The 27,452-nt window shown below is 38.4% G+C and overlaps 2 protein-coding genes across 17 annotated transcripts in view; both read left to right on the top strand.

The window, feature by feature from the left end:
- The window catches only part of CHUK (component of inhibitor of nuclear factor kappa B kinase complex), a 42,076-nt gene extending 34,922 nt beyond the window's left edge, over positions 1–7,154 (top strand). For 2 of the 8 annotated variants that reach the window (XM_058697453.1, XM_058697458.1), the window contains 5 exons: positions 1,452–1,548; positions 1,844–1,991; positions 2,539–2,672; positions 4,882–4,981; positions 5,637–5,735. In XM_058697453.1, the coding sequence (XP_058553436.1) occupies positions 1,452–1,548; positions 1,844–1,991; positions 2,539–2,672; positions 4,882–4,981; positions 5,637–5,699 (542 nt within the window). In that variant the 3' untranslated portion in view covers positions 5,700–5,735. Of the gene's footprint in view, positions 1–1,451; positions 1,549–1,843; positions 1,992–2,538; positions 2,673–3,501; positions 3,740–4,881; positions 4,982–5,636 lie in introns of those variants that run through there. The other 6 variants (XR_009252520.1, XR_009252519.1, XM_058697456.1 and 3 more) reach the window with 6 other exon arrangements.
- A 2,516-nt stretch (positions 7,155–9,670) lies between these two features.
- The window catches only part of ERLIN1 (ER lipid raft associated 1), a 66,620-nt gene continuing 48,838 nt past the window's right edge, over positions 9,671–27,452 (top strand). For 5 of the 9 annotated variants that reach the window (XR_009252522.1, XR_009252521.1, XM_058697469.1 and 2 more), the window contains exons 1-7: positions 9,671–9,810; positions 10,158–10,281; positions 12,227–12,308; positions 16,525–16,571; positions 18,325–18,386; positions 21,014–21,139; positions 23,098–23,171. Coding sequence is in view for 7 of the 9 variants with exons in the window: in XM_058697469.1 (XP_058553452.1) it covers positions 10,169–10,281; positions 12,227–12,308; positions 16,525–16,571; positions 18,325–18,386; positions 21,014–21,139; positions 23,098–23,171 (504 nt within the window). In the remaining 2 variants the exon portion in view is untranslated. Of the gene's footprint in view, positions 9,894–10,157; positions 10,282–12,226; positions 12,309–16,524; positions 16,572–18,324; positions 18,387–21,013; positions 21,140–23,097; positions 23,172–27,452 lie in introns of all 9 variants that reach the window. The other 4 variants (XM_058697465.1, XM_058697468.1, XM_058697467.1 and 1 more) reach the window with 4 other exon arrangements.

Here is a 27,452-nt window from a genome sequence, read left to right as displayed (position 1 = left end):
GTGCTGCTGGGAGAGAAGCCTGTTTGGAGCCCCTGTGTCTGGTTGTTGGTAAGGGAGAGACAAACAGGGACGTGTGTGTGGAATAAACTTGAGCTATGGGGGAGATCTTTGCAGTGATAACAAAGGACGTTGAACTTTTTAAAAAACCTTCTTTGATACCCCTTTCATAGTAAAATGTGGGTAACAGTAGTAGCCATCTCCCAGGACTCCTATGAGGGTTAAATGAGAAAACTGAGTTGGTAATAACAAATAATATTTTTGCATTTGAGATTAATTATTGTCCAAGGAAATACTAGCATGATCTATGAGCAGTCTTCCGGTTTTTCAAAACTTTAAATACCACTTCTGAAAGATAACAATTAATGCTTTTGTTGTTGTTGTTGTTGTTGTTGTTGTTGTTGTTGTTGCTGTTGCTGTTGTTGCTGTTTTAATTGGGGTACCATCTCCTATAAACTGTAGACCTCACTGTGTCCACACAGCCATTTTCTTTGAGAACATTTGTCAGCTGGCAGTTTAAGATGTCATACTACCGTCAAACTGAACTGTCAGGCGTCTATAGGTCCTTTTATTAGTGCATCATATTTGGCTTAAGTCAGTCCGCTTTTCTTCAAAGTTTTCATGGGCTGTAAACAGATAAACATGAAATCCCAAGCAACCTAGTTGGGTCAAGGGTCTCCTTTTCAACCAGTGGAAGTTTGATGTATTGTCCTGCTGTTTCTAAATAAGTGATGTTAATTATCCAAGAAAAATTGATCTCTTGGCCAGAAAATTGCATTTGTGTCTGGGGTTTGGGTTAATATGGGTTAAAGGGAACTAAACATATTCTTCTTTTTTTTTTTTTCCAATATATGAAATGTATTGTCAAATTGGTTTCCATACAACACCCAGTGCTCATCCCAAAAGATGCCCTCTTCAATACCCATCACCCACCCTCCCCTCCCTCCCACTCCCTATCAACCCCTCAGTTTGTTCTCAGTAACATATTCTTCTCAAAACAGACAACTAAGGTTTGTTGAAGATACAGTGATAAATTTATATATGCTTTTTTGTTTGTTTTATTTTTGAGAGAGAGTGTGTGAGTGGGGAGGAGCTGAGAGAGAGGGGGACAGAGGATCCCAAGCAGGCTCTGTGCTGACAGCAGTGAGCCAGCCCTGTGCGGGGCTCCAACTCACAAGCCACGAGATCGTGATTTGACCCGAAGTTGGATGCTCAACCGACTGAGCCACCCAGGAGCCCCTGTATATGCTTTATACAAACACAAATACACATACTTTGTGTTTAGGTATATAATTATTTATATATTATAATCTTAAATTTTTAATCCAGTTTTAAATTTAAATAGAGATGCTTATTAATTAAAATTAGTTTCAGATTTTTAGGATTTTTTTGTTTGGAGGCTGATATGTTCATGCAGAAGAGAGGTTATACCTACTGACTGAGATCTTTTATAGATCACTCCTACAGCGACAGCACAGAAATGGTGAAGATCATTGTACATACTGTTCAGAGTCAGGACCGTGTTCTCAAGGAGCTGTTTGGTCATCTGAGGTAGAGAAATTGTTTTATTTCCTACTGAAAAGCCAGGGTACTTGTATCATGTTCCTTTAAAGTGTAATATCCCTTTTTGGTAAATACACTAGACCCAGGAAGGTATCTGGCAATACCTTGAGTAACTGGACCATAGCTGTGTGCATTTAGGTGTCCTGTTTGTGTGTATTGCTTTGGAGATCAGTCACAAAATCTGATACGGACTGTGATTCATTTCCCCAGCTGGGTGTGGGAGTATGGTGTCTTGTGGGGGAAGGGGATGTATAATTGTCTGACAGTGATTTCATCTCTCCAGCAAGTTATTGGGCTGTAAGCAGAAGATTATTGATCTACTGCCCAAGGTGGAAATGGCCCTCAGTAACATCAAAGAAGCTGACAATACTGTCATGTTTATGCAGGGAAAGAGGCAGAAAGAAATATGGCATCTCCTTAAAATTGCCTGTGTAAGTAACTTTTAATGAATTAGTTAACGTGACATTGATTTGCTGGTATTCCCTGCAAAAAGGATTTTTTACCAGCATGATCTGATCTGGGTCCTTTTAGACACGTGTGGATTTTGTGTTAGGTTGATGTTCATGTTCTTTGCTTGGTGTCTGACTGGCAATTCAGATGCGGGATTTCATGATCATCCTTCATTATTTCTCTCCTCTGCAGTCTCATATTTACTCCTTCTAGCCCTAGACCACTGGGGTATCCCAACCTAATTTGGGGGTAGACGTGCCTGACCAGTTAATAAAAGTAATCCTTTGTTCAACTGGTTTTTGTTTTTGTTTTCTCCAACTAAAAGTGGAATGAGAAGGGGTAGCTACATTTGGTTTTAGTCAGTGAAGAAAGGGGTCAATATATAAAGGTGGGGAATAGTTTTGTACAGAAATACTCTGGTTGTACATATAGTGGTAGAAGTGTAAATCTTAGGAATATTACAGGAAATTGTATGAATCAATGGAGGTGCTTGCCTATAATCTTTTTATTTACTTTTTTCCCCTTCAGACACAGAGTTCTGCCCGGTCCCTTGTAGGATCCAGTCTAGAAGGTGCAATAACCCCTCAGGCATCAGCATGGCTTCCCCCAACTTCAGCAGAACGTGAACATCCCCTGTCATGCGTGGTAACTCCTCAAGATGGGTGGGTTCACTTTGCAACAATAGATAGTTATCAAGTGCAGTGGTAGGAATGAGGCAGGAGAACATAGTGGTTAAAGCATATCTTTAGTGCCTTACAGACCAGGGTTGAATCTTGACTATCCCTTTGTAATAACCTTGTGCAATTAACTTGATTCTTTTTTTTTTTTTTTTAATTTTTTTTAAATGTTTACTTTTGAGAGAGAGCCAGTGTATGAGCAGGTGAGGGTCAGAGAGAGAGGGAGACAGAATCTGAAGCAGGCTCCAGGCTCTGAGCTGTCGGCACAGAGCCTGACGCGGGGCTCGAACTTGTGAATCATGAGATCATGACCTTAGCCGAAGTCGGATGCTCAACTGACTGAGCCACCCACGTGCCCCAATTAACTTTGTTCTTTTAATGTGCACACTTCCTCACCTATAAAATGGGAACTGCTGTGAAAATTCAATTAGATGATGTATAAAAGAGCTTGGGAAGTAAATATTCAGTAAATGTTATTTATTGAGCTCAATCCAAGTTCTAAGTTCTTTCTCTGTAACTGGCTTATGAATTCTTTTACCCAAACTATTTCTTCCTTAACCATTTATCTCTGAGAAATTATGGTCTTTTGTATTTGTATTTATCATTTTCGGGTCCTTGATCACCACCCCTCTAATGAATTACTGAGTTTAATCTACTTTGTTTTATAACTTAGTATTTCTAAAATCAGATTTTTCAATGCCTTAAATCAGTTTTGCAAATAAGAACTCAAGTTTGAAATCCTGTATTTTCTTTTATTAATTCCTGCTCTTCTGCTAAAAGCTGAATGACTATCCATTTCTGTTATTTTTCTCAGCATAAGATGTGCCGTATCCAGAGCCAGTGGCTCTTTGCTAGCTTGTGTATTGTCGCTTTTCTCACAACTCATGGAGACCTCTACAGCAGCACCAGCATTACCTGGAAACTCTGCCCATAATTAGTTTTGCAGAAGTGCAGCCATGTTACATCACTGCTCAGGAGGTCATGCAGTTGCACATTCTGTACTCTACTTTTATGAGAGAAAAGCACATGGCAGGAAGGAAAGCTGATACCAGGTATTTTATGTTTTTAAAGAAAGCAAGTTGCAGGGTATATCTTGGGGGTCATTAGAGATTTGGCCCAATGCAATACATCCAGCTGCAGCATAGGCTATAATTTGATTGACTTTAGGAAATACTCCATTAAACAGAGTTTAAGCAAATCAAATGTAATACATTCCTAACCTTTTTGCTTTCGTTAAAGGCATTTAGGTTTGTTAGGGGATGCTAATGGTTGCAAATTTCACCTCTATATAGGTAATTTCTAATTTGAGGTTGTGGTTGTTAGCAAAAGCATGTCAGACAGGAGTTTTAAATATATTTTCCAGTAGGAATACATTATAAAGTAAAATTGATTTCAGTTTTAATGTACACATAGTACTTAACCACCAGGGATTGGGATCTGTAGGCCTCAGTGTTTTCATCTGTTGAACACGAGCTAAATTAGAATTTAGTTCTAAGCTTATAGTGGCTATCATCCTTGGCCTAGAACTGGTTCTAGTAAGGAGAGACTGAGGGTTGGTAAAAGGTGAGGATAGAGGCCATACGGAAGAGGAAAGTGGGCAAGGTGGAAACCAGAATCAGGATTTCCTTCAAATATAAATTTCCAGAGATACTTGTCGGTTCTGGGCATTTCCCCTGTGACACTGTTCTGCTGTCCTCAGGAATCAGCTTGCTTGTTTTCTTTTTCATCGCTGTCACCTGTGGTTTCCAACCACCGTTTTCACATTCCTTGATCTTTTGTATCTTCACCCCTACATTTGTGTTTCTGAAGTAGGCATACTGATGTTTTCACTGCTTGTAAGGAAAAGGAAATTTCCAGAAACAAAAAGAGATTTTTCATCTGTCTGTGCTGCAGTTATCTCCCCACCCCCTAGTTACTGTTTTCAGTGGGGGGGAAAGGTTGTATGTAATCACCACTTATATTTCAGAGGGAAGTCAGATTGGACGTACAGTAGACTTCTTATCATTAGAGCTGGGCAGAGGCAACAGCTTGGATTAACAAGTAGGACTGAAGACTGTAGGAAGCAGCTGCATTGGGGTGCTGGGTTGCAGGGTTGCAGGAAAGCCAGTGATCATCCTGACCCTGAAGACCGGAAGGTAGAGGAAGTTCATATGCTCCTTTGAATTTGAAAAGGCTTTGTTTTTTCATCATACAGGGAGACTGTAGCACAAATGATAGAAGAAAATTTGAACTGTCTTGGCCATTTAAGCACTATTATTCATGAAGCAAATGAGGAACAGGGCAGTAGTATGATGGTAAGTTTTATATGGATATGGGTGTGTGTTTTAGGTTTGTTGGATGCAGCAAGCTTTAAACTTTCCATGTGAGCCCTATCTGGCATTTGGGATTCACGTGGGGAATGGAAGAAAGAGAGCATTTGAGGAATATCCTTGACCTCAAATCCCTCTTCTCTTACTCATGGGTATACTAGCATTGTGTCAGCACTAATCTTCAACAGTAGCATATTTGGTCAAATTAAATGAAGGGTGAACATTTTTTTGCAATGTGACCACTGAAATTGAATGGTTTGTACCTTTTTGCTTCAGCACTCAATTTTATCTAATAAGATGGAGCAGGATTTGTACTATAAATCAAATCTAGTAACCACTGTGTGCAAAATGAATGATGTTAATATAGCTGTAATTAATAGATTTATATTAAGATTTGGTTACTGTGAATTATTGATTTGTTAAAACTTGGAGAAACTATAATAAAAATGTTTACTGAATTAACTTTACTACATTTAGTCTCAAGGTCAACTCTTTGTATATCCTCTTATTAATTATTTACTTCCAATACTTATGAAAACTCTTTGAAATACTTTTTTAATTAGCAGGAAAGAAGGTAAACTAAACTCTCAACTTGTAATTTTACTTATACTTTTGATTTTTCAACTTTTTATTATAACAGGTCCAAACAGAAAACTTGCAAAAAGTAACACCCATAAACCTACCACTTATAGTCAACATCTAATTATAACTTTTTCATGCCTGGTTTTAGAATCTTGATTGGAGTTGGTTAACAGAATGACTTGCTACTTATTCACTGTCCCCAAACCTATGGAAGTTGTCGCAGCACGTGTTGGAAATTTGTTTTTCTCCCATGAAATCATTCTTCAGACACCAGCAAATTGAAGAAATGACTATGATCAGAAAATATGCATGATTTTACAAGGACAGTATTTTCACTTTGGGTAATTTTAATCTCTGAAGAGACAGAATCTTAAACGTTAGTGGACTTGTTTAAATACGATAGCTATTTAAGCACAGCAATCCATTTGTTTTCAAACTTGATAAAACGTTTAACTGACTAAAAACATCTTTTGTCATTTAACTTTTGGGCATAAGGCCAAAAGTGTGTGTGTGTGTGTGTGTGTATACACATAAATATATATGACTAACATGCATTCAAGGTAAAAGTTGTTTGCCTTTGTTTCTGTGGAAGAGACTGCTCACAAGTAAAACTGTACTTCATGAAGATTAAACTCTACCTCCTTGTGTTGCATTCAAAAAATGCTCTTCCTGGCATCATAAGGAGTTAACTTAATCTTAATAGTTTCATTTTTACTGCACATTTGACAGTATCCTTTTTTTCTTTTTTTTTAATGTTTATTTTTGAGAGAGACACAGAGCATGAGCAGGGGATGGGGCAGAGAGAGAGGGAAACACAGAATCTGAAGCAGGCTCCAGGCTCTGAGCTGTCAGCACAGAGCCCTTTGCAGGGCTTGAACTCACAAACCATGAGATCATGGCCTGAGCTGATGTTGGATGCCTGACTGACTGAGCCACCCAGGGACCCCAGCATCTGTGTCTTTAATACCAGTTGATTCAAATAAATCTTGTTAAATGTGCTATGTGTATATGTATTTAAGATGTACATTTAATAATATCAAGAAAATGCCGTTAATTTATAATATGTTTGAAAACTGTTGTTTTTTCATTTGTAAAAAATGGGTCATTTGTTTAATGAATTTTTCATGTTCTACAAATGTATAAAGATCTACACTCTCTTATCTGTAATTCCAAATATAAAGCTCTGAAAACATTTTTCATAAGCTTGGTAACAAAACTCATTTGCTTGCAAATCTAACCTGAACTGATATTGAATCTGCTTATCCCATTTAGTGCGAATATTCATTTATTTTGCTGTGGAGATAGTAACATGTTTGATTATTGGGGGCGGGGGAGCGCTGCCACAGACCCTGCTGGGTGTTTATGGAGGATGGTGTATGCACTGAATTACTTTTCTAAAATCTGAAAATTTTGTAATTCTGAAACATTGGGCCCTAAGGGTTTCAGATAAAGGATTGTCCATCTATCATCTGTTAAATAAATAAATTAGAAGGTCTTTTGTGTTTTTTAAAAAATGTGAAATGCTTTTATATTCTAGACAGTTTTCCACTTTGTGTATTAAATGATTTTTAAATTACTTGTAGAATCTCTATTCATTATGATCAGATTACAACAGAATGTTTGAATATGGTTTGGGAATGTGATGGTTCCATGAAGTGGAACTGAAGCACAGAATAACATAACAGGCCCTCACTGTACTTTCCTTAGGAATTAAACAGGACTTATAGTAAAAACAGCATTGGGTAGCTTCTTTTAATATCGTCTTTTCTCCCATCACCACTTTCCATGTGTAAAAACCATACTCACTCATATCTTGCTCTATAAACTGAGGTCTTAGTCACACCATCCTCATTTTCCTAGTAGTGTCACTTTCCATCATCTAAGTTTGAAATCTTGGGGCTGTCTTCTAACTTTTTAGTCATCTGGTACTACTGTTTCTCTAAATATGGAAATTGTGTCTGCTGTTTTAATAGGCAGCCTGTCCCTTGCTTCTCTAGTTCTAGGTATGTATGTATTTATTTATTTTGTTTTTATTTATTTTGAGAGAGAGAGAGCAGGGGAGGGGCAGAAAGAGAGGGAGAGAGAGAATCCCAAGCAGGCTCTGTGCTGTGAGTGCAGAGCCTGACATAGGACTTGGAATTCATGAGCCGTGAGATCATGACCTGGACCAAAATCACAAGTCAGATGCTTAATCAACTGAGCCAGTTGCCCCTATTTTATTTATTTATTTGTTTATTTACTTACTCACTTACTTACTTATTTATCTTAAGTAGGCTTCATACCCCGCATGGAGCCCAGTATAGGGCTTGAATTCCCAACCGTGAGATCAGGACCTGAGCTGAGATCAAGAGGCAGACTTAACCGACTAAGTCACCCAGATACCCCTCTAGTTCTAGAAGGTTTTAATCAATGAAACATTTATTGGATACCTGTTGCTTAGAATATTGAGCTCGATGGTAAGATCAGAAACCCTTAACAAAGGCATTACAAGAATGCTTATCTGGGAGTTTGAACACTGCAAGCCATCCAAGCATTGAAATGATTATTAAAGAAATTTATTGTTTAGATGACTGCATATTTTCTAAATGTCACTATAATAATTGATAAGAGATCTGTGTTCGGGTGTGGCCAGTTTATGGTGTGGCTGGGGTGACGTCAGGGTAGCCTGATCCATGTAATACAGGCAGGTGTTCTGACTCAGTACAGTAAATTATAGTGAGATCACCTCAGACTTGTTTCTGATGCATGAGTTGACTATTTTTTTACTGGGTCACACCTTTTCAGAGTGGAATGGCGATTGTAAATGGTATACATTTATTTCATTTTCTAATTCCAGCAATATTACGAAAAACTAAGAAAATCAATCCAGAAAACGGGCTGGAACAAGTTGTTTTAACTTCGTTTTGCTTTCTGGAAGTTAAAATAGCTAAGCTTTGCTAATATTATATGCCTAGAACAGACAAGGTCCCAGACATTTGTAGGTAATAAAAGTCCTATGAACAGTACAGGTAAGTACATTTATTGAAGGGAGAGGGCAGAGTGGTCTTGTTTTAATGAAGGCTTGAAATCCTATTTACCACTTCCCATTTCCACTGTTACTACCTTCGTAACCTTAGGCCTGCAGTTTCCTAACCGCTTGGCTTCTCTGCCTCCATTCTAAGCCATTTTGCAGCTATTTTGGCCCTAAAGTACTGTTTTCCCACACTTCTCTGCCCAAGGCTACAGGGCCCCGGGATCCTCATCTCCCTTGTCCGGTTTTGGTCCCACTAGGCTTTGAGCTTACAGGATTACTGCCCAACCAACTTTAATACGCTACCTTTATTTCCCTTGTGTTCATCTCATTCCCATCTCTACTCTTTAACTTTGCCTTTTTTGTTTTGGGTAATATATGCACATGACCCATAACTTGAAAGAACAGAAGACTGCAGTACAAAGAAAGTCTTTCTGTTCTCTAGTCATTCAGCTCCCTCTCCTTGAAGAAAAACTGCATGCAAGCCTCTCAAAATCTGGGCCTGGCCAAACCTGTTATACCACTCCTTTCCATCACTCCGGCTTCAAGAAAGGTGCAATACTCTTTGAGCTACCTGGATGTCCCCCTTCCCCCCACACAGACACACACTCGCGTGCTTATTCTGTTTCTATTGGGATGGTCTTCATAAAGCCCTCACTGGATCAATATTCTGGCACGTTAATCGGTGCTCAGAAAAACACCTGAAGGATGAAAGATGTAGTCAGATTGAATATCTTCCTCTTCTGAACTTCTACAATACTTTTATTGCAACAGGTCTATTGCTCCTGAATTCGTGCAGGACCCGTGCCTGAAGCATGTGGTTGTCACAAGGTATAAACCACAAAAGGACAAACGGAGCAGCTACCACAGAGAGCACGGGAGTGGATTTCTGCACAAGAACAAACTGACCAATCCCTCGTCCCAGGCGCCCTCTCCTTCCCTCTATATCTCTGCTTCCTCCACACTGCGGACTTCCCTTCTCTTTTCATAGCAGGAAACCAGCCTTGCACAGAGAGGAGCGCAAGTACCACCGCAGGCGGGCGGCCGGGAGAATTTTGTCCCGCCCGCTCCCCGTCTCCTAGTGGCGCGGGGAGAGTTACGTCGGCGTGCGTGGCTGCGCAGCCGCAGTGCCGGGCGAGTGGGCGGGGCCGGCTGTTGGCGGCGGTTGGCGCGGCCCGGGAGGCGGCTGCACGTGCAGGCGGGGGCGATGCGTCACTGATCGGTGAGGCGCGGCCTTAGGGTCGGCCTTTCCCTGGAGTCTGCGGCTGGCCCCTTCTCAGTTAGTGCCTTCCGCCAAGGTTGGGGGTGGGTGCAGCGGCCGTTGAGATTGGGGGTGTCAGGACGCTTACCGAGTAGGGGCGGCCCGCGGCCCTTTTCGGGCGGAGGGGTTGGCGAGGGAGAAGTAGGCTGTGTGAGGAGGAAAGTATGCGAGAAAAGGGGCACAGAACTCTCTGGCTCGCCCTGCGGAAGGAGGCCGGGTCTCCGGAGACAGGGTGGAAACTGGGGGGCGGGGGGGGGGGGGTGGCGTCGGTACTCACGAGGCTGGGGATCCTTTCCTCCCCCATCTAGGAGGAACAAGGATGAATATGACTCAAGCCCGGGTTCTGGTGGCCGCAGTGGTGGGTCTGGTGGTTGTCCTTCTCTACGCCTCCATCCACAAGATCGAGGAAGGACACTTGGCCGTGTACTACAGGTGAGCAGCGTGTGCAGTCAGTTCAGATTCCGGAGTAGGTTGAAAGGGGACTCCCGTTAAGAGTGAGTCTACGAAGTTGTCCCCTCTTGCAGCATCGGGGAGCTCTCCAGTCTTAGGAAGTGATTTTCGTCCCAGCCCTAGGGGAGGATGAGGGTCAAGCACCCTCTAAGTATTGGACAGTTTTAGTGCTCTCTGCATTTTGTGCAGAGGTTCAGATTTTCTACATTCATTCCTAATAGACCGCAAACTCAATTATTTGTGGGAAAAACGAAGAAGGAAGAAAGAAAGGCAGTAGTCGCTCCACTGTGACTGAAGAGGTAGATAAGTCATTGTTATATTCCATACAGCTGTACAGGCTTTTAGTTTGTAGTCACAGATGCCATTTAGAAACTCTGCTCTTGTCTGTGGTCGTTTCTTCGATTTTTTTACTCTGATAACCCGTAGTGACTGGTTTTGGCTTAGGAGGCCATGATGACCATGACAGTTGTTATATCCCTGGAACTTGAGAGACATAAATATAGCATTGATGGGCCATCCTCCTCCCACCTTACCCTTTCTTTTCAAATTGAGGAAAGGAGTAGCGTGGGATGTGTTGCTGTCTAATTGAGGTAGAATAGCTTTTCCTTCAATGTAGTTACAACCAGTTCCTTTTGATGTAGACCGAGGAAAGTTTGGAGAAATTGCAATAATGTATTTGAAGGAACTTCAACTTTACTTTTAGATCCATCCTGAATCTTAGAAACGGTCTTTCCTGTGAAGTGCTAGTTTCAAATACAATTTTAGTGATAGGTCTTAGCAGATGGAGATCTAGGATAACAAATGACAGATTAATTCGTATTTCCATCTGGTTCATCGTTGTCTTCCTAATGGTAAAACCAAGGAAGGAACATTTCAAGGTATGGCTCTCAAAGAATTAGAGACAGACTTCAGTTCGTTTTTTCTTAGTTATTTGTTATGAATTATTTGCAAACTTATTAATGTTTTCAAGATAAGAAGGCAGGTTCTATGGATTTACTATTCACTATGTAAACAGGACTTCTTTTTTATACCTGCCTGCCAAGTGCCTCCTTTTTAGAATTTCCAAGATGTACTTTCATATTTCTCACATTTCAGAATTTGGTGAATAAGCCCACACTTATATACTATCTGTTTATAGTTTTATCCTTTCACCCTTCATCTTTTCCATGCCGAGTTTTTGTTGTTATTTTTAAATTTTTTTTTTTCAACGTTTTTTATTTATTTTTGGGACAGAGAGAGACAGAGCATGAACGGGGGAGGGGCAGAGAGAGAGGGAGACACAGAATCGGAAACAGGCTCCAGGCTCCGAGCCATCAGCCCAGAGCCTGACGCGGGGCTCGAACTCACGGACCGCGAGATCGTGACCTGGCTGAAGTCGGACGCTTAACCGACTGCGCCACCCAGGCGCCCCTGTTGTTATTTTTAACACAGACTTTATGCCTCCAGTATTTTAATATAGGTAGGTAGAAAAAAAGAGTCTTGAGCCTCAGAAATTTTCTCTTTATTTGAAAGTTTGTGTTATGTTCTTTTTTCAACCTGGTGATGAAATGTATTATGTTTTAATAGGGCTCATGTTATGTACAGTTAAAGTACAGCAACTGAGAGCCATTAGAATTTTTTTCACAATTATTTCTCAGAAGCTTAAAGATGAGGGAGGATCCTTTGTACCGAGAGCAGTGCTAGAGACCCAGAGGTATCCTTGTTTGAGCTTATGAAACAAAGTGTAACATTGGCAGTTTAATTTGATCTTTTTCACCTTTGGCAGATATTTTAGAGACCAGTAATTGTTCCTCATGAGCACCTCATATTAGTGAGGCTTTAGTAGGTCCATAGCATGAGTAAGAGTGAATATTTATTATAGCATTTTAGATTTGGAAAGAGGATTTCTGTCTTTATAATCTTGTCAAATTGAAACATCTTTTTGCAGGGGAGGAGCTTTACTAACTAGCCCCAGTGGACCAGGCTATCATATCATGTTGCCTTTCATTACTACGTTCAGATCTGTGCAGGTGAGTGATTCCTAGGGAAGCCCCCACGCTGGGTAGACAAGTGTGACAGGAATAGTTACCACACTCATGGGTGGAGGTGGATTTCCTTATTGCTTAAGCAAATGGTGGTATTTACTTAAAAGCAGGAGTTACAAAGTTCAGAGTACAACTGTCACAGCACAAGTTCTGGTTTTGAACCACCTCACTCTCTCGAAGTGTGTTAGAAGTATGAGCCAGGCAACTCGGAAGGACCCACCTCCCCCATCTATATAGTGGTATGCAGCATGGTTTTTGTTTCTCATGTCAAAGTAAAATAGGACTTTGAAACACAGAAGTACAAACCAGTGATTACTTGGTTTAGAAAGGTGTTTGGTTTCCATAGAGACCAGTTCCTGGGCCACTGTTAACCAGGAGGATCTGAATTTTTACACACAACTTTTCTACCTGGGACATTAAGCACAATTTTATATGGAACCTTTTTGAGTGTTTTATTTTGACAGCATCCCAGAATATTTGAAATAAGCATCTGTCCGTTGAAAACAGTATCTTGGCTATGGGAGACACTTAGTAAATGTCTTTTGTTATAACAAGATGAAAAAAACAGGATTAGATTGTGCCTAGTTTTGCAAGCTCAGTGTGATCATACATCTTTGGATTCAGAAGTTTGTGTAGTATCTGCTGTTAATTTTTCCAGAACTCAGGAAAATTCAATGTTTTTAATCTTGTAATTTAAGTCTAGGCTTCCTTCTAGTGAGAGTTTCATTACAAATACTTAAATCCTCCAGATTTCCTTCCAGTTCCCTTTTAGATGGCTTTGGGCAAGAATTGTGTCCATTGAAGTGAAATGTAGTGTTCTTCTCCTAGTCAGACTTATTTCCATATTGTTTTCCCTTGTTTTTTCATTCTTACCTTGGTTCATGTTGTCGCCTCTTCTCTCACCAACTCTCCTTCATTACTGCTCTCCTATCTCAATCTTGCTAGCCTTGTAAAGTCTCACTGCAAATCCTTCTTCTAATCTATAGCTCCTAAAGTCTGTATGGTAAATGTTGGCTCTTAGTCATGTTTCCTTTAGTAATGTTGCTTGTACTCTCAAAGTTGCTTTGTGTATTTTCTTTCCAGAGAGTCTCCAAACTTCCTGAAGGCAGAGGTTGTAACACATTTGTATTTCTGACCTTTCTGCTTATGAAAGTTGTTAAATTGAGCTGATTTCTTAGGAAGCAGTATGGTGTAGTGAACATGGGGCCAGAAACCTGGAGACTTAGGTAATGGCTCTGGCTCTGGCACTAATTGGTTACATGACTTTGCAAAAATGACTTAACCATTGTTATTCCTCCATGAAAGAAGGGGTTTTAATTACATGACCTCAACAACAGCCCAGTCAGTAATGATGTTATCAATGGCATCATCAGACCCTTAGAGATAAGGAGCTTTTTAAAAATCTTGTTCAAAGTCAGTCAAATCTGTTTCTGCTTTCTTGGAGCTTAGTATTTTGAGTCATACTGATGCGGAGATATATAAAAGATACAGACAGTAAACATTAAAACAAATTTAAAGGTTAACTGCATACAGCAGATATGCAGTATATGTATATATACATATATAATAATAAATTGTCAAACTGTTAAGACATGAAATTTGTAAAAAGATTTTAGTATAAACTAATATACATCTACAAAATATTAAAGGCTGGATCCATTGTGGCTAAATAGTAGTGCTCTTTCTTCATATGGGACACAATAACATTCTAGGAAAGGATTACATTAATAAAACTTTTAAGAAACTGTTCTTATAAGAACAAGACAAATTTATTTTTAGGAATTTTTGGAACGCATGAGAAGACAACCTGTATAAACAAGTGGCTTAACGAACTTGGCAGTTGAAAGGAATGTATAAGTAGCATCTCGGGAAATGTGAAATCCTGTATATGAAATAAAAAGAAAAAAAAGCTATGCTTAGGGAAATATAAAAACTTTCAGCCTTTAAAGTATATTACATAACTAAAGACTTAAAATTTTTTTTCTATGTTTATTTATTTTTGATAGAACACAAGGCAGGGGAGGAGAAGGGAGAGAGGGAGACAAAGAGTCTGAAGCAGGCTCCAGGCTCTGAGCTGTCAGCACAGAGCTCGACATGGGGCCCGAACCCACAGACCATGAGATCATGACCTAAGCTGAAGTCAGTCGCCCAACTGACTGAGCCACCCAGGCGCCCCTAAAAAGACTTAAAATAAATATTCATACTGGGAAGATGATAATTTTGGAGATAATTTAAAAGAACTATAAAAGGACATGAAGATAGGATATTGAGGATTTAATGTTTGAACTCTTTCCTAGTTCTTTAGAGAATATCCTCTAGGTTTGTTTTTTGTTAAATTATTTTAATGCGAACGCGTACACGTCTGGGAGGGGCAGAGAGAGGGAGACGCAGAATCTGAAGCAGGCTCCAGGCTCCAAGCTGTCAGCACAGAGCCGGACCCCGGGCTCAAACTCATAAACTGTGAGATCATGACCTGAGCCAAAGTTGGACACTTAACCGATTGAGCCACCCAGGTGCCCCTATCCTCTAGGTTTAAATAGGGATGTATATTAAGAGTTGACGTGGAATATGGAAATTGAATTTGGTTAATGTTTTGAAGGAAATAAATTGAACTCCTCTCCTCACCTCCCCTCACTGTGCCTAGAATCTGTCACTAATGTTTACCATCACCCTAATCTCCCAACCCTAGGGTTATATTCTATTCTTTTCTCCCCTGGAATGTTATATACAACCAGTTATTACAACCTTCCTCTGTTAGGTCTCCTGGACTGACAGCTTTCAATTTCCATGGCCTTTACTACATTAACTTAAATAAATCAATACTTTAGCTTCCCAGCTGGTTTTTCTACCTCCAGATAAGATGGATAATGAGGACTGCATCACATATAAGCACAGGAATTAGGAAAAAACATATTTTGAAAGGTTCATTTGGTGGCTATATGTTAGATGAGCTAGGGAGAGCCCAAGCCCGCCAGTGAACATTTAGGGCCCACTGTCTAATTTCACATTCTCTTCTCAGAATTTGCACTCTCCTCTATATCGCCCCTTTTGCTCCAGGCAAGCCAGCTTGCTTCCTATCATTATACATGTGGTTTGTCCTCAGTTGTGTGTATTTGATAGGATAGCTCCTTTTTTAAGTTTTTGAAGCTTTATTAAACATTTCAAATAACTGTGAAACAAACACACCAGAAATAAAGCTCCAGAATAGCAGTCCAGATGTTCCTCAAGTGTATACTCATGGTCCCATTTCCTAGATGGACTGCCTCCCTTCGCACTCAGGCAAGAGAAAGATGGGTGGTTTGGACTGGAAAGACGACAATGTTGGTCCCTATGGGCAGGGCCAGGAGAAAGTGTCATTTGCCAATACTTGTTACTTAAGCGCAGAAAAAGCAAAAAGCCAGTGACCGTCACAAGGTCTTCCTGTGTGTTCTTCATAATGTACAGTCTATGTGCTCAGGACTGAAGAAGCTCCTGGCACGAGGAGCTATTGAACCTAAGATATGTTCTTGTTTCTCTCCCTCTAGACGTGGCTTATAAATACTTCACCTCGGAGAGCTTTCCAAACTATTATTCTACTCTTTATTACTTGATTCGTAGCAATTCAGTTTATAATCTGTTATTGTGTACATGTCATCAATTGCTTTATGAGGATTTTATGTCCTATGTGGGATTGTGAGCTTTTAGAAACAAAGATCATGCTTCCTTTTTTGTTCGTATTCCATAAAGTAATATGTTGCTGTATTCTTAAATAAGGTTCAGTGTATCCAGAATATGCAGTGGAATTAAAGTGCAGAGCAGAAGTCCTAATGGTAGTATCCTTGTGGGTAAGCCATGTAGTTTGCAATCCTAGGCCAGCTCCAGGCAAATAAGGGACTCTGAGAGACTAAACATTGAAACTTTCTAAGGGTGCCTTTTTTTTTTTTTTTTGGCCCCAGCTCCCACCCCCAATCAACCTTCCCACTCTGGGTTGTCCATATGCATCTTGATTGGGACATTAGCTATAAAATATTTTGTTTTATTTTTCATATCTACTAGGATGCAAAAAGAAATTACTCTGATAGCTAATCTTTGGGGACTGAAATTGTAATGGAGCTCTTCTGTACTTACCTCTTAGCAGTTCTCTGTAGGTTTTCTTCTGGGACCAGTAGTTCTTTGACAATATGTGTCCTGAGTATTCATGAAATATTTTTCTTTTCCTCAGACAACACTACAAACTGATGAAGTTAAAAATGTGCCTTGCGGAACAAGGTAAGCTTTTCTCCTTGCTTACTAACCTCTCTTTAATTCAGATGGAGTTTCTGTCCACAAACTGTGATTACTTAAACTAATCTTTCAGATAGACATGATAGTAACCCAGGAGGATTTCTTTTCTGGGATTATTTGAGTAAAGCTGTGTCTCCGAGCTTTCCATCTTAGAAGCCATTTGGTACTGGAAAAAGTTTCAGAACCGGCAGACCTAACTTCATACATCAGCACTGCCCTGTGTGCTTTATTGACTTTTTTTTTTAATAGACTTTATTTTTTAGAGCACTTATAGTTTGATAGCTAAGCAAAAGGACAGAGAGTTCCCATATACTCCTTGTTCCCATACATGCCTTTATGGATTTAGTTAGGCTTAGTTTTCTTGTTTGTAAAAGTTGGGTAATAAGACCTATCTTGCAGAGTTATTGTGAGAATTAGGATTAGTGTATATAAAGTGCCTAACCAGCACTTGACTCAGAGTACGTACTCAATAACAAATAGTTCAAATGAAATCATCTCACTTTCTTGTCATCTGTACTACTAAATGCTATCTAATTAGAGTTTCTGGTTCATGAGGTCTGGAATGAGGCTCAAGAATTTGCATTTCTAGCAGAAGTTTCCAGGTGATAGTGCTGCTGCTGGTCTGGGGACCTTACTTTGAAAGTCTCTGCCCTAAAGAGTTTTAGGGACAGAACAGCAAACAAAGCCTAAATTATTTCTAGAGTATAATCAGAACATTGAATTGTGTAACAAAAAAAAAAAAGAGTGTAAAATTCAAGGTATTTTTTTAAATGCCCTATTTCAAATGACTGTCAGTATTATAAGCCTGTAAAAGAGACTTGGCCATCTATGGACGGACAGAAATGCTTATAAAAAGGGAGAATTTCCCTCTGTTTTAAGTTTATATATTTGATATCAGGTTCTTCCTAGATCTCTCTGTAACTCTCTTTTATGGATTTCCTTTAGAGAGGACTCAAAATTGGCAGCTGATGAGATTTGGGGTAAATTTTATCTTCATGCTTCCCTTATTTTCTCAGATTTTTTTCTGTGAGCAGGTATTACCTTTTATATCAGAAAGAAAATGTCCTTGTAAGTTGTTAGGAAGACTTAGTTGTTTAGTTTCAAAATCTCTAACTTCATGAATCTTAAATTGAGATTCACATGTACCTCAGGGTCTGTGGTAATAGGCCAGGAAGTACAGGAAGCCATTACTTAACAAGACCTATCTTTCTGGAGTGTCAATTTTACTTGAGGGTTTGAGGAGAAAGTCTTTTTTCATATTAGAATAAATACAGTTTAAAAAGATTAAAACTCCTCATGAATTATTAAGATAAGGCAGGAGACCAAAAAAAAAAAAAAAAAAAAAGTCAGCCCGTGGCTGGTCTTAATACACCTTGGGGAACCATTTTACTTGGTCCCTTGATGGAAAAGTTTGAGAAGTGTACTGCGTTAGCTGTTGGCTTCAGTTAATAAGGGCAAAGTTCCTAAGTAGCCCTACGTTATACATTTAGTCTTCATGTGAGCTGATTTGATTGCTTCAGTTACAGAGGTGAGACTTGGTTATGAGAGGAGCCAGATTAAATGTGTACAGGGACGTTTGAGTGGTGATTGAGTAGTGGTTATTTTAATTAATGAGTAGTGTATGACTTTAGATTTTCCTTCTAAATTTCTACCATGTGGGATATGTTTGACAATGTGGGAATCTGGGATTATGATAAATTTTATTTAGCTCACACTTTTTCCATTTCTTTGTTTTTAGTGGTGGGGTCATGATCTATATTGACCGAATAGAAGTGGTTAATATGTTGGCCCCTTGTGCAGGTATGGTACCCATATATTCTGTTGTTTTTATAGTTACAATTAGAGTATTTATATCTGAAGAGATTCCTTAAGGAATAAAAGGGTAGTTTTAAAGTTTTATGACCTCATTCATTTCTGATATATATATAAAAAAATGAGAATCTTTTCTATTTCTGGGAAATGGTGGCAGAAACAGGTCACAAGTCCTAAACAGAGTTGACTTTCTGTAACTTTATGTGTTACTCTTCTCTCATCTGAGTTTTCGAAGAGCAAGATGGTCATTGATTATTTCTAGAGTTTCTAGAAAGTAGCATTTTATCCAGTCAGGATGAGAGAGAATTTTCTTGCATGCTAAAAATCTGTAACAGATCAGAACACATTGATTTATAACCATAGAAAACTTCTAGTTGAGATTTGCTATAACTTGTAAAGTGATCTGAAAGTTCTCAGTATGGGGAAAACACTTCCTTGGTAAAAGATGAAAAGCCACAGAGATGGAGTGGTTACTATTCAAATCAAAAACTTAGAAGTTATGGAGAAAGATTTGCTTTTTTTTTTTTTTTTATGTTTGATTTTTTTTCCCCCAACTTTTTTTTTTTTACTGTGGTAAGATACATATAACTTAAAATTTACAGTCTCAAGTATTTTTCAGTGTACGGTTCAGTGGTATTAAATACATTCACAGGGGCGCCTGGCAGGCTCAGTTCATAGAGCATGTGACTCTTGATCTAAGGGTTATAAGTTCAAGCCCCACAGTGGGTGTAGAGATTACTTAAAAGTAAAATCTTAAAAAAAAAAATTCACATTGTTGTGCAACCATTAACGCCATCTACCTCTTTTCATCTTGCAAAAATGAAACTACCCATTAAACATTAACTCCCATTTCCCTCTCTCCCCAGCCCCTGGCACCTACTGTTCTGTTTTCTGTCTCTATGATTTTGCCTACTCTTAAGTACCTTATAATAAGTGGAACCATAGTATTTGTCTTTTTTGTGACTGGCTTATTCACTTAGTATAATGTCCTCAAGGTTCGTCAATGTTGTAACATGTGTCACAATTTCCTTTTTTTCTAAGGCTGAATAATACTTTGTGTATATACCACATTTTGTTTGTCCATTTATCCATTGATGGAAACTTGGAGTGCTTCCACATTGTAGCTATTGTGAATAATACTTCTATGAACACAGGTGTATGTGGGTCTGTTTGAGACTCTGCTTTCATTTGAAAGATCTGCCATTTTATCTTGATCCTTTTTATTAAAATTTGCATGTATGTTGATACGTACAGGATACTGTGTTTGACAAAAACAGCTTAAAAAGGTGAAGTTAGAGCCTTTTCCTTCAGGGTTTTTTTATTGTACTTCAGAAGACATGATACCAGCACATATATATACATAGATGTATGTATGTATTTATGTATGTTGGAATATAAGGTCATGCTAAATTTCATGGCACTGGTACAGGCACAAATAGCAAAAGAATTTCAGAGTAGAGAGCAAGCTGTATTACTGTCAAGTGGATTTGGATTATATATTTCAGTGATTATTTTCCTTGTCTTTTTTTTCCATCTACTTTCCCTGGTTACAAATCAGTGGAATGGATTATGATTGGAAAAATAGACGAAGGGAATTTATTGCTGGTTCTCTAACCAGAGATAAGGAAACTGTTGGATCAACAGTTCATTTGGTAATGACCAAGCAAATGAGTTAGTCAGCAAGTATTTATTGATGGCCTATCTGTTGTGATCTGGAATCCAGTTATACCTGATATCCTCCATGGGAAAGCCAGTAGAACTAGTCTTTGGGTCTGAAGGAAGAAAGCAATGTTTTAATAGGTAGAGCATGGGTCTGGTGTGATCTAGTATGTGCCCTTAGGCACATTTTTGAAATTCTGTTTCCTATTATGCAAAATTTGGAGGGTTTTTTTGTGGAAATTAAGTGGTAATGTACATAAATTCCCTGATATAAAGCCTGGCCCAGTGAATGTTTGCTTCTTCTCCTTTGAGCCTGGTATCTTTTTACAGCCTTTAAAAACTACCTTTTCATTGGGGAGGAGATGGGCTACATGGGGAATGGGTACTAAGGAAGGCACTTGAGCACTGTGTGTTATATGTAAGTGATGAATCACTAAATTCTACTCCTGGACCTTATCTTACACTATATGTTATCTAACTAGAATTTAAATAAAAATCTGAGGAAAAACAAAAAATCACCTTTCCAAAATGGTCATTTGCAGCTGCTTCCTTCTTTTATTTCCACTGTTCTTCAATTGATTCAGGCCCTCTTTACCTCTTAGCTAAACTTTTGCTTTGCAGTAGTTGCCTTATACTTGCCCTGCCCCACAGTTCATCTTCACACTGCTGCCACAGTACAAATGTGATTGTGTCATGCCCTTGTTTGAAAATTTTGACAGTTCCTTATTACCTCCAAGATAATGTAGACTCTTCTTAGTATGGAATTCAAAATTTGCCCATTAGAATTGCAAATGTAGTAATGTCTGGAAAATTCAGCACAAGAAATGCTCAATGTTTGTGAATTGTGTTTCATGTTTTCACTATTCTGTTGTCACTTTTTCTCATGTATATTATAACTTTTACCTTGGCTGAATTAGAAGGTACATGGGTAAAAATGGATTGTACCTCTCCTTCAGTGTTTGATATCGTGAGGAACTACACTGCAGATTATGACAAGACCTTAATCTTCAATAAAATCCACCATGAACTGAACCAGTTTTGCAGTGCCCATACACTTCAAGAAGTTTACATTGAATTGTTTGGTGAGTGTCTTATTTGTTTTAAATATGTGAATGATCAGTTGGAAATCTTAGTCAACTCTGTGGACACTATAACAATATTAGTAAACATTATGTTATTTCAGCATTTCTTCTGAATTTATAATAGAGCATTTGTCTTTAAAATATTCTTTATCTGAAGTTTAAAATTTCTTATTAAATTAAGCAAATAGTTACTCAAAAGATATTTTAAGAATGAGAACCATTTTCTGAAATGCACTATGTATAACTTGATAGAGATTAGAAAAAGATCATTATTTATAGACTATATTCTGTTTTTTTACTATGATAATTTAGTGAAAATTAGCTTTGTTGTTATTTTAATAGATAATTTGAGGAAATTTAGTAGAAGTCTGTTTCTTGGTGTTTCCCAAGACCCACCACCATGTTTGATGAATTGCTAGGAAGACTGACAGGACTCAATATATGTTCTACTCTCACCTAAGATGTATTATAGCAAAAAATATACAAAGTAAAATCCAGAGGAAGCCAGGCACAAGCTTCCAAGAGTCTTCTCCCAGTGGAGTCATGCAAGGATACACTTTGGTATTAAACGGTGACAACACATATGAAATGTTGTCTGCTAGGGAAGCTCATTAGATACTTAATTCCCAGGATTGTTATTGGAAGCTAACATATAGGCATCCTCTGCCTAGTACATAACAAAATTCCAGACTCCCAGAAGGAAGGCACCTGTTCAGCATAAACCACATTGGTTGTATAAACAGTTTAGGCACAGTGAGTCATTCTTACCAGTTCCTGGAATAGTGGAAATCCTTTCCAAATTCAAGTTCCCAGGTGACAGCCAAAGGCCAACTTACAGACAAGCCTTTCTAAGGATCACAGCTTCAGGACTGCTATGTTAACTCTTTCTGCACAAGTTACTTTTCATTTGTGATAGTGAAAGCTGTGACCCGTGATTGGGCTGTTGCTGTTGGTTGCTCACTTCTCCCTCCTGGAATTCTTAGTGAATTTCTTACAGGCAGGCATAGGGATGGTTAATCATTTTAGAGATCTACCAATTGATCCCTCATTGATGATTCACAACTACTAGGTATATGAGACAAACTGTCCTGATTTGTCACATCACTGGTCATTTTAATAATGGTGAGAGTACTAGTGAGGTAGAAAATTTATAAGTTAAAAAGCCAAGTGAAGTGATAGCTTTATTGTCCATTCTTGTATACTTCAAAGACCTTCCTGTGAACTCTCCCCCCTCCCTTTTTATTAAAAAAAAATTTTTTTTAGACATTTATTTATTGTTGAGACACGGGGCGAGACAGAGCATGAGCAGGGGAGGGACAGAGAGAGAGCAAGAGACACAGAATCTGAAGCAGGCTCCAGGCTCTGAGCTGCCAGCACAAAGCCTGACACAGGGTTCAAACCCACAAACTGCAAGATCATGACCTGAGCCGAAGTCAGAGACTTAACCTGCTGAGCCACCCAGGCACCCTTTTAAAATCCAAAATAATGGGCAGAGGTCCATGGAAATGAAATTTAGTTATTTGGAGATTCGGGTTAAGGATTGAGGATAGGAATTTGGTTTTTATGATAATCAGGACACATATTAAGTAACAACACTGAATTAAGATGAGACTTAGAGTCTCCATTTATTGGATAAACAACCTGTTTATCATTTTTCTTCTGATAAACAACCTGTTTATCATCTTTCTTCCTTAATTTCTTTGTTTGACAGTTCTTCACATTTTCTCCTATACAAAAGGAAAATTAAATATAAGTTTTAAATATATGTAATAATTTATACATTTATAATATGTAGGTAGTTTTGTTTTCATATATATGTGCAGTGGTTTAAGCTTTACAAAAGAACAGTACCATGGAAACTTTAGGTCTAATAGTGATTGGATTTTTTTCAGTGTTAATACAATGAAAAAAATTTTTTTGAGTATCATGAGAATTGTTGTTCTTGGCCTCAAAAACAGATCAAATAGATGAAAATCTGAAGCAAGCTCTGCAAAAAGATTTGAACATCATGGCTCCAGGCCTCACCATACAGGTAAGCCCTTTTCTTAGGGAAAATCTCTAGGAATTTTGAGGGCTTTGAATTTAATTGTTCTTTCATTGGACATTGTTTATTCAGCAGTTATTGAATTGAAGCGCTAAGGTATTTTATAGAATAGCTTTCTCACTTTGACTTTAGGTCTCTGCAAAGTAAAATAGTCTTGTAGCTTACCCTGGGTGTCATTTTCTTCTGAACTCTTAGAAGGAACAGATAAGCTGAGAGACTCTTACAAGGAAATGAAATTCGTGCACTGCTTGTATGTGAGGCATTATTAAGATACAATAATGGTGATAAATCAGTGTAAGAGTAAGGCTTTAGTCTCAGTAAGATTTTGAACGATTTCAAATATAAAATTTGAATAATAATTCTATCAAAATAGATGTCATGTATGATTAATTGATATATTGATTGGATGATTATTGCTGTAAGAGTTTAGAGTTATAGAATATTTCAAGAGAGTCTGCCTGGAAACGACTATGATTGAGTTGGGATTTTAGATGGGAATGGAAGAATTATCAGGATTTATATGGGGGGTGGGGGAAATAAGGAAGGTATTTCAAGTGGGTAGCATGGCCTGAATGAAAGTAAGATAGCAGGTGAATTTGGTGGCCGTGGTGGTGGCGGCTGTGGTATTAGGAGATAGAATGGTGAGAGATTATATGCCTGCTTTTGTGGGTCAGTATATTTTCAGATTGGGTTGAAATCTGTAAGTAGATTCTAAAATCAATTTTAGTGGATCATGACCAGCATTGTAAATAAAATGAAATTGAAGAGGAAAAGAAATCAGAGCACATGACATGTACTAAGTTTGTCATTCTGTGAAATTTTTTTTTATTTAAGTGTGTAGGTGTTTATATTGGGTGTCACTGTAAAATACATGTCTTACTGTGGTCATGGTCAATAACATTAAAAGGTGTTGCTGTAGATCTGGATTACCTGAGAAGTGGTAATATGGCTTCTCTAGTGTCCTTTCTTAGAGTTTCTAGGAGATCTGCTATTGTGGTGACGAATGTTACTGAAGCTAAAGAGAAAACTTTTCTTGGTGTCACATGTCCGAAGTGTCACACCATTGAGAATGTACCTTCACTGTGAGTGATCATATGTGAGCTCAGAAACAAGACTGGAAAGGTGGTGAGGGTTTTCCCTTTTCCCATTCACACTGTGCCATTATCTCCGACTGGTGCCTGAGGGGGTGTTGCCAAAGTTAAGAGGTCATTTGAAAAGTCCACAGCTAACTTCATAAAATCCTCTTGGTTGTCCATTCAGTTGTGGCTGGAGTTGCTTTTCAATTTTAAAGGTAAAAAATATGAAAAGAAAATAAAGATAAAAAATATGAATGTGACAGATTCTTAGATTCTGCTCAGGTTGTTACTTGGGAGATGCAGCTCATTCTTCTTAACAGCTGCCTAGAATACTTTGCCTTATATTACATAATTAGTTCTCTGTTGCCAATTTTTTGCTATTAGTAAACAATAGGGTAGTGAACATTCTTGACACATCTCCTTGTTATGTACAAATTATCTTTCAAAAACCTGTATAAATCTTTATTTTTACTAACAATATATGTGCATACTTGTTTCTACGTAAACCTCACAAGCATTTGAAGCAATTAGATATGCTAATTTTTGCTGTATGGAGTGATGTTCTATCTCTCTTTGATTTGCATTTCTTTAGTTATTAATGAAGTTGAGCATCTTTTGATTTTTTTTCTTTGGCTATTGTGTCAATTGCCTATTCATATCCTTTGCCCACTTTTCTGTTGTATTGTTTTAATTTTCTTACTGATTTGTCGTATTTTGTATATTCTGAATATTTTTATACAAACGTGTTCTGTGTGTTGTAAAGAAATTAGATATTGGGAAAAAGATGAATAGTAAAATGAAATTTACCCATAGTCATACCATTGCAGAGATAACAGTTGTATTTTTTTAGATTCTTCTTAATCTAGAGGAGCGTATATTTGTTTATAGGTATAAATAATGTTAAAGTGGAATCATACCATAGCTGCTTTTTTCACTAACAGTATATATAAGCATCTTTTCAAGTCAAAAATATAGATTCACTACATCATCACCTTTAATGGCTTTATTTAATTAGTCTGTGGTTCCAATTTTTACTGTCACACACGTTGCAATGACAGGGTTCTACAATCCTTCCCTTACAATAGATTTTTTTTTTCTAGTTTATTTATTTATTTGTTTTTAATTTAAATTCAAGTTGGTTGACATACAGTGTAGTTTTGGCTTCAGGAGTAGAACCCAGTGATTCATCTTTTACATATGAGACCCAGGGCTCATCCCCAAAAAGTATGCTCCTTAAACAAATTATTAAGTGTAGGATTGATGAGTCAAACTATATGCCCTGTTTGGAGGCCTTTTGATACATATTGCCAAATGGCCTTTCAGAAAATTTTAGTATCTTACATCTGTCATCATTAGTGTTGGTGAGCTGTAGTTTCCTACACATTAGATTGTGAGTGTACCCAAAAACAGATGCATGCCCACTCTCCATCCTTTCAGAGAAATTATTCTGGTATTTTCTATTAATTATTGAGGTTGAATGCCCTAGGATATTTCTTGGCCATTTGTATTTCATTTGTGAATTATGTTAGTTATTACAACTTTTTTTTTTTTTTAATTTTTTTTTTTCAACGTTTTTTTTTTTATTTATTTTTGGGACAGAGAGACAGAGCATGAACGGGGGAGGGGCAGAGAGAGAGGGAAACACAGAATCGGAAGCAGGCTCCAGGCTCCGAGCCATCAGCCCAGAGCCTGACGGCGGGGCTCGAACTCACGGACCGCGAGATCGTGACCTGGCTGAAGTCGGACGCTTAACCGACTGCGCCACCCAGGCGCCCCAGTTATTACAACTCTTAAATGCATGGGAAACATTTCTCCTAGTTTTTTTTTTTTTTTTTTTTTACCATTTAATTTCCACCTCCCTCCCCCCTGGCAATTCTGAAGCTTTAAACTTATGTAGTAATTTTAGTATTTTTTCCTTTATGGTTTTTTACAGTGCTGGCGTGCTTTAAGCCACTTTCCCCACTTTATAATATAGAAATTTAAATAAAATTGGAAATTACCACATTTTTCTCTGCTTTTACAGTTGTGTTTTTAGATTTAAATCTTTGGGCACCTGGGTGGCTCAGTTGGTTAAGCGTCTGACTTTGGCTCAGGTCATGATCTCAAGGTTCATGAGTTCGAGCCCCGTGTCATCAGGCTATCTGCTGTTAGCACAGAGCCTCCTTTGGATCCTCTGTCTCCCTCTCACTGTAGCCCTCCCCGCGCGCATTCTCTCTCTCCCTCTCTCAAAAATAAAGGGGCGCTTGGGTGGCTCCATCAGTTTAGTGTCCGACTTCAGCTCAGGTCATGACATCACGGTTCTTTGAGCCCCACATCAGGCTCTGTGCTGACAGCTCAGAGCCTGGAGCCTACTTCAGATTCTGTCTGTCTCTCTCTGCCCCTCCCCCATTCACACTCTGTCTTTCAAAAATAAATAAATTAAAAAAAATAGATTTAAATCTTTAATTCATTTGGAATCCATTGTGATGTCAGTTGTGAGGTAGGGTTCCAATTCTCTGTCCCCCAATTTGGTAGCAACAAGAATTACTGAATAATTTATGCCTCCATCTCCCTTGTTTGAAATACCATTTGTATTGCCTGCTAAATCCTATTATGTAGTACTGTTTTTTTGGACTTTATTCCATTGATCTTTCCGTTTCCTATTCCTTCATTAGTTTTCAGCCCTAAACTTTTTCCCATCAAATCTGTTTCTGCCTTATTTTTTCCATCTTGTTAGTAATGACCCCTCTTTCTCTTCAGACAAATCTAGACATGTGGGAGGCATCTTTGACAATGCTCTCATCCTTGGCATCTAATCAGACCCCATATCGTGCTGATTTTACCACCAAAATCCATAAAACTGTTCACTCCTCCATCTTCACTGCCACCTCATTAAGCCAAGTCACTATCTCTCACCATCTCACCTCCTCTCAAGTTGCCGCACTTTCACTTTTACGTCATTTTCTGCATCGCAGTGAGAAAGATCTTTCAAATTTAGTTATATTTATTTGTTTTTATAAAACCAGTCACTGAATGAAAAAAATGTCGCTTTGTAATACGTTTTTAAACTGGTTGATCAAGATCTTCATTGTTTTGGTTGCTTAATCTTGTCATAAAAGTTTCTTACGAGGGGCACCTGGGTGGCTCAGTCGGTTGAGCGACCCAACCGACATTGGCTCAGGTCATGATCTCACAGTTTGTGAGTTCGAGCCCC

Source organism: Neofelis nebulosa, chromosome 13 (assembly GCF_028018385.1).
Source record: "Neofelis nebulosa isolate mNeoNeb1 chromosome 13, mNeoNeb1.pri, whole genome shotgun sequence".
In the NCBI taxonomy this organism is placed as follows: Eukaryota; Metazoa; Chordata; class Mammalia; order Carnivora; family Felidae; genus Neofelis; species Neofelis nebulosa.
This window is presented reverse-complemented; position numbering and strand designations above follow the sequence as displayed.